Genomic DNA, 12612 nt, shown 5'->3' on the forward strand with positions numbered 1-12612 from the left:
CTCTCAGTCTCACTGGGAAAGACTTCAGCTCCACCAATGACGGAGTCGGGCCCTGCCGATTCTGCCTTCCCAGGGCAACAGCTATAAACTGGTCATCATATGGAAGCCGAGACAGTGTGCTCAGCACTGTGGTGTAAGCCCACACTCAGCAGAGAACAACCCAGCCCAAGGTCTCTCTTTCGGCTACATTTGCAGGGAGTCGGGGTTTCTGGTAGAAAGTGATAGTCACTATGGCCTGCAAACCACAGGAACAAGCTGTGAGCTACTGATGAGAAAATCAAGAGAAGTTCTAAATTCTGAATCCACAGCCCCAGCTGAGCCCCAGCCACAGAGCCTTGGCGTAAATGCCTAGCAGCCCAGCCGAAAGCAGAAGACAGACAGAATGAGAGCTGTCTGCCCCAGAAGCATTTCAGACCATTCCTCTGAGCAGGCAACCAAACTAGCATCTTCTGATAGTCAGGAGGATGGAGAAGCCACCAGTGAGGTGAACCCCAAGCTGAGAAAACAAGGCTCACCCTGTGTTTCCATCCTTTATAAATGTAAACAGATAGAGGATTTTTTTTTTTTTAAAAAAATACCAAATGGAAATTCTAAAACTAAGAAAAATACAATACTTGGGAAAAAATCATGCCAAGCAGTGGTGCACACCTTTTTTTTTTTTTTTAATTTCACAGAGCTTTATTGGGTAGGACAGAGGGCCACATTTCTACCTGTTTAGCCACCAAACATTTAAACTGCTATTGCTCTGAGATCCCTGGTGATCTTCATGATCTCCATTGGAGCTTGAAGAGAGTATGACCAGGAAAGCCCAAAGCTTCCTTCCTTAAGCACAGGCAATATTATTTACAGTTCGCCTTCACACTGGAAGTGAAAATCATACTGGAATTTATCACTAAACCAAATTTACTTTTCCTTCTTAAATGTCTTTGCTACACAGTTTCACTTTTCTGGTGACTTCTTGTTCTTAATTTCTTGGTGTATACAATGTCTTCATCCTTCTTCAGAGTTTTTGCATCTCTCTTGGCCCCTCGAGTTACTCTTGGCTTACGTTCATTGTCCAAAGTGACTCTAGTTTGTCTGGATCTCAGACACCTAACATCTGAATCTCCAGAGACTCCTTTCTCTTGCTGGGTCTTTATCGAGATTTCTGCACCTGATCTGCTTGTTTTCTCTTCTGCTTCATGAGGCTGGGGAATCTCCGTCTGTCCTCCAGACCTCAAACATGTTCTTTTCCCACTGACTTTGCCCAGAGATGAAGACTTCTTGGTTCCATTATCTGGATTCTGCGGCTCTGTCTCCTGGGAGATCTTCATTGTTTTCTCATTTTTCTCTATCCCAACCTTCTCTGCAGACGAATCAAACTTGGGGCTTGGCTGTTTTTCAGTTTTCTTTCTGTACCTAGAGCTCTGGGGTATTTTTTGATCTGGAATGGCTGGGTTCTCTCTTTTGGCTTCCATTTCTTCTGTTTGCATAATGGTGCTAATGTGCTCTTCCACAGATTCACGTTTATTTGACACACTTCTCAGGTGTTTCACCTTCACCGGCTCAGGTGATACATGCCTCTTGGTAGAAGCAGCCCTTTGTTTCTTATGTACAGGTTTCTTATCTGTTGCTTCCTGCTTTGGGGTTACAGAGCACAAAGCCCTGGTTCTCAAAATTCTTCCATCTCTTGCAGACTTCCTGTTGGGGGACAGGTAAAGGTTGCTTTTGCTTTGTAATACTGGTGCACACCTTTAATCCCAGCACTTGGGAGGCAGAGACAGGTGGACCTGACTTTAAAGACAGCCTGGTCTACAGAGCGAGCTCCAGGACAGCCCGGGAAAAACAGAGAAATCCTGTCTCTAAAAAATGGAAGGAAGGAAAGAAGGAAGGGAGGGAGGGGGGGAGGGAGGACAAAATTGTAGATAAACTTAGCAGAGGGAAGGGGAAAGAGGGAAAGTCATCCTGAGTTAGCCCATTCCATTGTGCTATTATTTGATGTCACTTAACCTTTAATTAGAATAAAAGCCTACACACATACACACACACACACACACACACACACACACACACACACACACACCCCAGTGACTAGAACCTGAAGAGCTTGTGTAATGGTTTCCCACAGTGTAACTCAAAAGCCATAGAAAGAGAAGCAAGACAGTGGGAAAGCTAAGTACTTGACAAGACAATAGCTCGTGTGTTCAGCTTTGAGGTGTTTAGGATTCCTGTTACATCGTAGCATTCACGTTACATCATAGCATTCCACGTTACATCGTAGCATTCCACGTTACATCGTAGCATTCACGTTACATCGTAGCATTCCACGTTCCTTCACAGTCCCGTTATCAGAAGTGGGGAGAAAAGCAGTCCATCGCATAAGGGGAAAACCACTATGTGACTAATGTCAGGTATTTCATCAATGATGGAAAAAGACTGCCAAGCTAGCTAAGTGACCTTGCTATCTGAGCCAGATGAACCAAGTTTCATCCACAGGACTCACGTAGTGAAAAGAGAGAACCCTCTCCTGCAAACTTTCTTCTGACCTCTACCATGCATTACGGTACACATGTAACAATATGTATGTGGACAAGCACACTCACAAAATAAATGTATTTTTTTTAAAGTAATGGAAACCAGAGAAAGTGGAGCAGCATTGTTTTAAGTCCTTAGTGAGGAGGGTTCTCAGAGACTACTAACCAGGTCCGATGTCAGGTAAGCCTATCCTTTAAAGTAGACTCCAAAGAACTTCAGGTAAACAACACATAATCTGTCAAACACGAAGACATGGATTTTAAGTCAAAGATTGGGCAAAACACACTATTCAAACAAGAAACTTACTAGATCTGCTTGTAGCAAAAGACTTAAACATATATATTACTAAGGATGGTAAGTAGCTAGTGCACAGACCCTCAGCAGTCACCAGTCGCCAGGTAAATGCAGTAGACCCGCATCTTCATCCCACAGCCATCTCAGGAGGTGCAGTGGGGATGCAGAGCACCTGCTGTTGGGAACACAGGTAATCCTGGGAACCAGTTTGGCAATTGTCCAAGATGTTAAGTGCACACCCACTCTGAAAGCCATTCATTCTACTTCTCAGTACTTACCAAGAGAAGGCAGGGCATGGTTGTGCAGAGTTGTGCACAGATTTCTGTAGCAGCCTTAACAGCCCAAAAGTGGGACGTCTACCAGCAAGTGAGTGAGCGAGCAAGCAGACATTCCCATACATGGAATACTGATGAGCAGAAAAATCAGTAAACTATCTGTAAGCTGCATACTGCATCATGGCCACAGCTCAGAGTAATGACACTGCATAAGAGTGCACCTCCCATACCTTAAGAACATGTCTGAGGCACTTGATGCATTCTGAAGGACAGTGGGTCCTGGAGGTGAGGGGCTTCCCAGTTAACAAATGTTGATCTTGTTGATGAGTTCCTAGACACATACACATCAGAACATTAAACTCCATGATCTGAGCTGTCTTAGTTAGGGTTCTGTTACTGTGAACAAATACCATGACCACAGCAACTCTTATAAAGAAAAGCCAGAAGCATGGCAGCAAAGGCAGACATGGTGCTGGAGAAGTAGCCAAGAGTTCTACATCTGGATTTCCAGGCAGTAGCAAAAGAGAATGAGCCCCTGTTCCTAGCTTGAGCTTCTAAAATTCCAACCCCCCTCCCCCAGTAACACCTACTCCTCAGGTCCTAGTCTTTTCAGGTGCCACTCCCTGTGGGCCAGTGGAGATGGTTTTCATTCACACCACCCCGCACGGTAAGTGTCACTTAAGTGTCAAGTAGACCACAAAGATGACGGTGTGCAGAGTATGCTTATCTTTAAGTAAATCAATTCTTGTTAAATGCAGATTAATTCAGACACTCTTAGAATAAACAATTAGAAATCTCCCAAAGTGCCATTCAGTGAAAATAAGGCACATATGGAAGTCACAGAGTTGACTTCTTCCTTGGCTTAGTTGACCTATCAGGCTGTGTTATTTTGACTTAAGTATCTCCATTTCCCAGGCAACTCAGCTGTTGTCTAGACTCTCAAACGTTAGAGTAAAGCCAAGGCTCAGTGAACCCCTCAGTGCAATACAGAGGCTGCCCCTGGTGCAGGTGGCTAACTCTGCTGTCCTTGGCTGCAGGTTTCCAGTGTGCACAGTCAGCAGATGGATGACCTCTTCGACATCCTCATAAAGAGTGGAGGTAGGTCAAAGGCTGGACACAAGCCTCATACCACAGGCCCAGGACAGCCTTTCTCTAAAGCTGCATGTTGTCCTGGAAACTGGAAAACATCCAGTTCTAACAATGGGCAGTTCTAAACCTGTGCAAGCTAGGCCATTAAACCACATAACAAAGGACATAAAGCCCTTCAGTTCCACATTGAAGGATGGCCTGATGTTAGATCCCCATAGCTGTCGCCTGGAACAAAGTAAAGACTTCTCGCACAGCAGAGCTGAGCCAGCTCTGACCTCTGCTGATAACCACAAACCATGTTCTGTGCGCCAGTCTCATCATGGGTGAGAACTTTCCAGTACCTTAGCTTGGACTCCCTCTGTTATTCTATTAAAATTCAGAGTACGTCTACATATACGTTATCGGGGTAGTAAGATTACTCAATGGATAAGGTGCTCACTGCCAAGCTTAATGACCTGACTTTGATACCCACAATCCACATCATGGAGGAAAACTAACCCCAAGTTGTTCTCTGACCTCTACACACGTTCTGTGGTAGCATGCATATATATATATATGCATATATGTACATATATGCATATATGTATATATATATGTAATAAACTGTAGTTAAAAATAAAGTTTACAGTGTGTTGTCTTTAAGTCAGACATTAGCTCCCCCCACCACACCCCCTGCAAAAAAAAACAAAAACAAAAACTGCCCGTCTTAGGATTTTATTGCTATGAACAGACACCATGACCAGCATGAGTTTTATAAAGGACAGCATTTAATTGGGGCTGGCTTACAGGTTCAGAGGTTCAGTCCATTATCATCAAGACAGGAGTATGTTAGCATCACAGCATCCAGGCAGGCATGGTGCAGGAGGAGCTGAGTTCTACATCTTCACCCGAAGGAAGCCAGGAACAGACTGAGCACCCTCAGGCAGCTAGGAGGAGGGTCGCTAAGCCCACCCCACAGTGACACACTTCCACCAACAAAGGCCACACCTTCTAATAGTGCCACTCCCTGGGCCAAGCATATGCAAACCATCACACTGCCTCAGCTCCTGTGTCTTTAAAAGTAAGCATAGAATCAGTTTTTCAGAAACTTCTTGGAATGGTTGCAGTCCAGTGGCAGAGCACACACACACACACACACACACACACACACACACACACACACACATACGTGCATGTGTGCACACACACAGGTCGCATAATGCCATACTAAAGTCCTCTGGTAAAATAAATCCTAGAGTTTGAAGTAGTAATTAATGTTTTTCTATCTGTTTTGAACACATATGAGCAGATGCTGATACCCTGGGCAGAATCTGTGGCATAGTGAAGGACATTGCCATCTGCATGTGGGTCACATAAATAAGTGGAATTCTGCAAAGAACTATATTGGTCTTTTAAAATATATTAAAGTCATGGTTAACATAAACTGAAAACTTGGGAGTTAAAAAATAAATGTGTATTTAAAAATCAGAACATACAATTTTTGCTCAATCTGATAAAGATAAGTTTTTTTTTCCTCAGTGGTTAATAATAATACTTGTGGGACTGAAGGGATGGTTCAGTGGTTCATTGGCTGCTTTCCCAGAGGATTCAGGTTCAATTCCCAGTGTCACATGGAGACTCACAACCATTTGTAACTCCAGTCCTAGGGGGAAATCCAATGCCCTCTTGTGGCCTCCATGGGCACTGCACACACATGGTCTACAGACACACAGGCAGACAAAATACCCAGACACACTGAGCTTTTAAGTCTATGGTTCATTAAGTCTTTCCCCTACACTATATTCTCAGAGAAATGAGAACTGGACATTTAATCCTAGGACTCAAGAGGCAGAGATAGGCAGATCTCTCCCAAGTTCCAAACAGCCTGGTCCACATATTAAGTTCCAAATCGCCAAGGCTACACATAACCAGAACCTTTCTCAAAACAACAGGGGAGGAAATTATTAAAAATCATCTAAGTGAGCACTAGTGTGTCTATAACAGAAGGTCTGTTAGTTTTCCAGTTGCCCTGTTAAGGAGTCAATATGATCACGTAGGGAGATGACTCCATCATTGTGTGTCATGCAAGCCTGAGGACCTGAGTTTGGTTCCCCCAGAACCCATCAAAACACAAAAGTAGACACAGTGGCCTATGCCTCTAATCCTGGTGTTGGGAAGGGAAGAATGAGTGGATCTTTGGGGCTTGCTGGCCAGCCAGCCACTCGGGCTGAGCAGACGAGCCCAGTGCAGAGATGACCCCATCCCAAACATAGGGCTAGTTAGATTTGAGGAAGACATTTGCATCTATTTCTGGCTTACACACAGAGAACCAAAAATAGATAGATAGATAGATAGATAGATAGATAGATAGATAGATAGATAGATAGATAGATAGATAGATAGACAGACAGACAGACAGACAGACAGACAGGGACTGGAAAGATGGCTCAACACATAAGAACACTTTCTGCTCCTTTAAAAGCACTTTCTGCTCTTGCAAAGGGCTAGAATTTGGTTCTCACCACCCATGTTGGATTCATAAGTGCCTGTAACTTCAGCTCAGGGGATCAGACACCTCTTCTGGCCTCCATGGACTCCTACAGGAGCACATTCACATGTATGCATACCTAAGTAAAAATTAATTTTTTAAGAATAAATTAAATAAATAATGAATCCTTACTAAGCTATTTACCTATTTAATTGTCCAAAGTTTAGTTAACTCAGAATAAGAACTCTAGAGCAGTGACTGACCTGCCTCACCTTAAGGAAGGGAGGGCAAAGGCCATGATGTCATCTTTGAGTTATTGATAAGGTGTATTGCATCTGTTTTATAACTTTCTAGACTATATTGACAAACTGGAGTACTGTCCAACTATAATGACTTTTTGTAAATTTAAAAAGAATTAGAAGGAGCACGTTTCTCCTAATATGTAAGAAAGGGTGATAGAATAGTCACTAATACAGTCAATGGCAGCAAATGCTAACACCATCAATTCTTCTGCAGAGATTTCCTTCCCGATAAAAGAAAAGCCTTCTCCAATTTCCAAGATGAAACCAGTGACAGCCAGCATCACTACAATGCCAGTCAATACAGTGGTGTCTCGGCCTCCGCCGCAGGTCCAAATAGCACCGCCTGTATCCTTAGAACCTGTGAACAGTTTATCTGCCAGCCTAGAGAACCAGCTGGAAGCCTTCTTGGATGGAGCTCTGCCCTCAGCCAATGACATTGCCCCACTACAGGGCAGCAGTGAGGACAGAGAGCCTTTGTCTCTGATCGAGGATCTCCAGAACGACTTGCTGAGTCACTCCAGCATGCTGTACCAGTCTCACTCTCCCATGGAGACCTCTGAGGCCCAGTTTGTGTCAGGGACGCCCTGTCTGTCTCTTGACCTGTCAGACCCCAACCTGGACAACATGGAGTGGCTCGACATCACCATGCCCACCACATCCTCTGGGCTCACTCCACTGAGCACCACTTCACCAAGCATGTTCTCTACTGATTTTCTGGACCCACAGGACCTGCCACTGCCATGGGACTAAGGTCACAGGTCACTTGTCTCAGAGCTCATAAGATTTGGAAACATGAAAACAATCCTGAGGCCAGTGCTTAGAGCTGGAGCCATAACTGCACTGTGAAAGTTAAAATAAATCGTCACAGAAAAAAAGGAAGGCCACAGCCTGGAAGCCAAGTGTGAGAGACTCCACAGAGACAGTCCTTGTGAAATGCCTTAGATAAAGCCAAAGGCCAGGCTCCATCCGCAGGAAGTGGCTCTGGTCACCAGCCACATTTCATCAGCGCTGCTCTCCTCATGGGCCTAAGAAGAGGCAAGCAGTTCCACTTGAAACACCAGGCTACCATGAGGGAGGGAGGGAGGGAGGGAGGGAGGGAGGGAGGGAGGGAGGGAGGGAGGGAGGGAGGGGAAGAGCAAGCGTACATGTGCTCCTTAGAGTGGCCTAAGCCAGGTCAATAGCAGAGTCAGGCATCTGAACACTCTGGGCAGCTGGCGGCAGCTTCCAGCCAGAGGCTCTGAGTCCCACTTTGAAATCTGTGTGCCTGCGTGATGTCACAGGTCATTTTGTTAGTTTGGGAATCAAAATGAACAACCTTTCACTATAAACATGTCTACAAAATGCTGAAACACAAGAGCCTGGTCTACAGAGTTCAGATACATTGATAGTGCTGCAGCTTCCCCATTGACCTTGGCAAATGAGGTTGGTTCTCCTGTGACGTTAGACATTGACATGTGTTTTGACCTTGTGACCTCTACAATCTTTGGTAGAGTAAAAAGATGGCCATTTAGGGTCCTACTTGGAATAAGTCAGATATCTCTAGAGTACTGAGCCACAGTGTCTCCATCTTTGAAGACTTGCTGACAGACTCTCTCAGGTGACCATACCCATCTCAAAGAACCAAAACAGGCTTCAGCATGGAATTCTTTTCAACGTAATGAGTTAGAAGAATGGAAGGTGTAGGCTGTCTGTCAGACTCTAGGACAGTCCCACCTTGAGCACAGATTAGACCAACCTCCTGTCACCAGCTCCCTGGTTCTCATTGCATAGGCTTATAACTGGATGCCCTGCCTGCTCTCAGTTGTTCTCAAGCCTAAAAACTGAAGGTCTTATTCCTTTTTTTTTTCCTTGATCCTTAACAAAAAGGTTATATTTGTCAAGTGATTTAAGAATTTTCTAAAATGCCTACTGCCACAGGATTTCCACAACTCTTAATCTAGTGAGCTAGTTATTGACAGATTGTAAATAACTGACCAGAGTATTGAACGACAGCTCTTGTCCTATCCCCTTCCCATCCCCTTTAACCTGAGCCAGGTGGGCTTCCTAAATCAATGCCTCTTCCACAGCACAGGGAAATATCCTGACCCATCATCTAGAGAGAACCTTATTCATTTCTGAGGAGGTCTTGCCCCAAACTGATCAGAATGGCCCCTTTCCTGGCTTTAACCTCTGGTGAATAGCACTCTCACCTGAAGCTTGGCATTCTGGTGGGCAGGAGCCACTGAGTTCTGGTAATCCTCTTGTTCAGAATCTGGTAGTCAGTATTGGGAGCCATCACCCTGGTAGCTGGATGCTGTCGTCTGACCAAGCCTCCTGAGGGCACTCTCACGGGACAGTGTGTGACAGTTGGCCCTGCTGCACAGCTGCTTGTGCCCCAGACAGCCCCAGCTGAGGACCTGGGAAGGCATGTTTCCCAGGGGAATTTCAGCTCTAGGTTTTGGTGGAGAGCTTTAGTCCTTTCTCTCCAGCTTTGAGTGTCCAATTTAAAGTAGTATCAAGTATCAGTGGGTTTCTGGAAGCCCATAATTACTACTAGTGTGTTTCTTCCTGTAGAAAAACTTCAACTTCTATAATCCTGAGTTGTGAGTAGAAACAACATTCTGGCCCTCAAGTCCCTTTTTAAGTTATTTTGAAGCTTGCCACAGGACAGACAATCTCCAAACACAGTGGAAACAGAAGGAGGTCATCTCAGTTGTTGGTGTACCTAGCCCATACAGCCTTCAGTCCATCAGGGTCCCATTTCTTAAATGGCAGGAGGCCTCCAGCCACTGGCTTCACTAGCAGCCTGCTCCCTCATAGCACCCCTTGCCCTACTCTCCTGGTTCAAGCATCCTGTAGGTACATGTGACACTAGTAACATGAGAGCCACTTGCTAGGCCTTTCCCACATGTTCTGGACAAGAGTGGGCATCCTTCCCATCAGCTTACATAAAAGTGTCATGACCAAAGGCCACTCTATAGAAAGGCCTCTTGACCAGCCCCAGCCCTCAGTGAATGCATTGAAAAAGGTGTGTGTCTGAAGATGAATTTGTTGTTTAAAGCTAGTTTCAGGCCAGCAAGATAACTCAGCAGGTAAGGGTGTCTGCCAACAATCCTGAGTGAGGGACCGAGCTTGAGCCCCAGAACCCATGTGGCAGAAAGACAGAGCTGACCCCCACAAGTTGTCCTCTGACAGAAGTGTGAAGTTATTTCACAGCCATTAAAGCACATTAAACCCCACAGTGCGTGTGCATGGTAGACGTGTAGTGTAGGCTTCTATTTGTATCCTGTTGCCAAGAAACTTCCTCCTAGAAGCCTGGAGTGCCGCAGTAGTGGCTTCCCCAGCCTCACTGCTTTGCCTAGTCCCACAGTTTAGTGGTGTCAACAACTTTCTGAGGCACAGATCTCCAGCCTTACTGTGGTGGGATGAGTGGGAAGAATTACACTGTGGCTTCTAGAAAGCTGATGTGTCTGTGGCCTTGTACATTTCAGCAAGGTGTCTCTAGGAAGCCTCTAAGGTTGTTGCACTACTCACTCAGGCATCCAGTCACCACATGAATGCCCTGAATTCATGGAACTTTTCTCTCAAATATCATCTCTGTTCATTTCACACAGATATTTAAATACGACTTAACACTTTCCATTCAAAAGCTCCATGGTTCTTTGACCACATGCTATGCCTTACTTCAGAAAGCCAGCTCCGAGCTGCAGAGTCTGGGAAATATGGCACTGTTGTCAGCCTGCACTCTCAGTCAGCCAACGCTGAGGGGGGTGTGAGAGGAGTGTCCACTTTGTCACCAGAGTGGACCTGAGCTTCCTGAAGTGTTTCTCCATGCAGCAAGGCTGTTCTCATAGTTACTGTAGTACTCTGTGCAGTAACAGCTGAGGAGGCAGCTGTCCCTCCAGTCAGGGCAGCCACTTTACTATCCACAGCAGACCTGACTCAGGGAAGTCGCCAAGAGGAGACCCCATCTTATTTCCACTCTTAGTTGTTGCTCAGTGGCCAGTCTCAGAAGCTCTTTCTGGTAGAAGGCTGGGGGCTCCATTACCACCAGGATTGGCAGAGAAAGCTGAGTGGCTATTCAGTTCTGCCAGCAGAGCAACCAAGTCAGGGCCAGCAAAGTCTTAACATCGTCGCTTGCCTCTGTCCATCACAACACACAGAACACTGAGGATATCAAATACAAAGGGCCCCTCCACCCCGGAGGACCATTAGCCCCAGGTTATCCCAGCACACTAACTGGAAGGCTAGCTTTATCAGGGAACACTGCTCATGCTCACAGAAGGTGTGTTTGGAGAGCATCATCCTGAACGTTCAGCTAATTGTAAAAGATTTTCGTCAAAACTGGAAAGTAGCAGTTCTGATATGTCATTTTTGTTTCCTAGTTCAAACCTTCAATCTCTTTTTCATTTAACAGTCTCTGGGCTATATTTTTATTTGTCCAGTGACTGGGAGTGAGGAGATTGTTTTTTCCATCACTCACTCTGACAGTACCTGAGGTGTCCCTGTGGAGTGGAGGTGTCCCAGGCTTGTGACAGCAGCTTAACAATCTCAGATCTACTAAGTGCTGTCTGGAATCCTCAGAGACACCAGCAGTAAAAGGAGAGCTTTTTGCCAACACCCAAGACAAAGCTTTAGTGAGTGGACAGACTGACTGGGAAGCAGCCCATCTGTCTTACCTCTGCTTTCTGCTGTGAGGAACCCACCCACCAACGGGAGAGGAAGATTTAAAAAAAGGGTTCAATATCTATCAAAAGTACTTGACCTCAAGAAACCAATAGTAACCCAAAATGCTTAAAGGAACCAAAGGCATCGCCAGGTATTTGCCAAAAGCAGCCACTTTGAAAGTTTGAGACCAATGTGATCTCAAGTCAGTCCCCAAACTGTTCCATTTAAGGTTATAATTTTCAGAGATGTAGATATTTCTTGTTTTCCTGTAAAATAGCATAGAGCTGTTTTGTTGGTTTAAGAATAATATACTTGGTAGTAATGCAGAATTATTTTCTTGTATGTCAAGTTTAGTTTTCTGTTGCTTGCAATGGACATGCAGGTGTTTCTCTTCTTTTCATCTTCACATAATGTCTTAGCATCTCACTTCCTGAAAAGAAAGGAGGAAACACCAGTGGGCAGCACCATGCTTGTTGAAGCACTTGTTTAATGAACAGAAAATCATGGCAATCGGGGGTCCATTCGTTTGTTGCCTTTATGTTGTTTTTAAAAGACAAACCATGATGCCTTTGTACTTGCTGTTTGCACCCCTGACTCAATTCTGTACTGTGTCTGAATGCCATACGTTTGCACTTGTACCATACATAGGCGATGCAGACTGTATTTTTATATGTGTGTGCATTTATCATTGGATCTTTTGTACATAGTGGCAGTATTGTAGCTGATCGGGAAATGTTTGATATCAGCAATTTTGCATTTTTGTGTCTCAAATAAAAAACATTTTGATGTACCATGATGTTGTGTATACACAGAAATACACTGTGGGGTGCTGTAGACTTGTGAGATGGGACAGTCTCTGGCAGGACAGCATCTTCAGAATAGCTCCTAGCCAAGCGCAAGCAGGCTAACAGAAAGTAGGCTGCCCACCCCCTGTCCACATACACCAGAAGCTCATAGGTACTCACTAACCTCGGCCAGACCATCAAGATGTGTTCTGCCCTCAGAATCAGGAACCACTGAGCAA

The 12612-nt window shown here is 45.0% G+C and overlaps 1 protein-coding gene across 6 annotated transcripts in view; it reads left to right on the top strand.

Moving 5' to 3' along the window:
- Mrtfb (myocardin related transcription factor B) overlaps nucleotides 1-12384 on the top strand; it is a 165772-nt gene extending 153388 nt beyond the window's left edge. For 5 of the 6 annotated variants that reach the window (XM_039087009.2, XM_063268241.1, XM_063268242.1 and 2 more), the window contains 2 exons: nucleotides 4121-4181; nucleotides 7156-7743. In XM_039087009.2, the coding sequence (XP_038942937.1) occupies nucleotides 4121-4181; nucleotides 7156-7691 (597 nt within the window). In that variant the 3' untranslated portion in view covers nucleotides 7692-7743. Of the gene's footprint in view, nucleotides 1-4120; nucleotides 4182-7155 lie in introns of all 6 variants that reach the window. The other variant, NM_001427624.1, reaches the window with a different exon arrangement.
- Nucleotides 12385-12612: the final 228 nt, after the last annotated feature.

This window comes from Rattus norvegicus, chromosome 10 (genome assembly GCF_036323735.1).
Source record: "Rattus norvegicus strain BN/NHsdMcwi chromosome 10, GRCr8, whole genome shotgun sequence".
Classification (NCBI taxonomy): domain Eukaryota; kingdom Metazoa; phylum Chordata; class Mammalia; order Rodentia; family Muridae; genus Rattus; species Rattus norvegicus.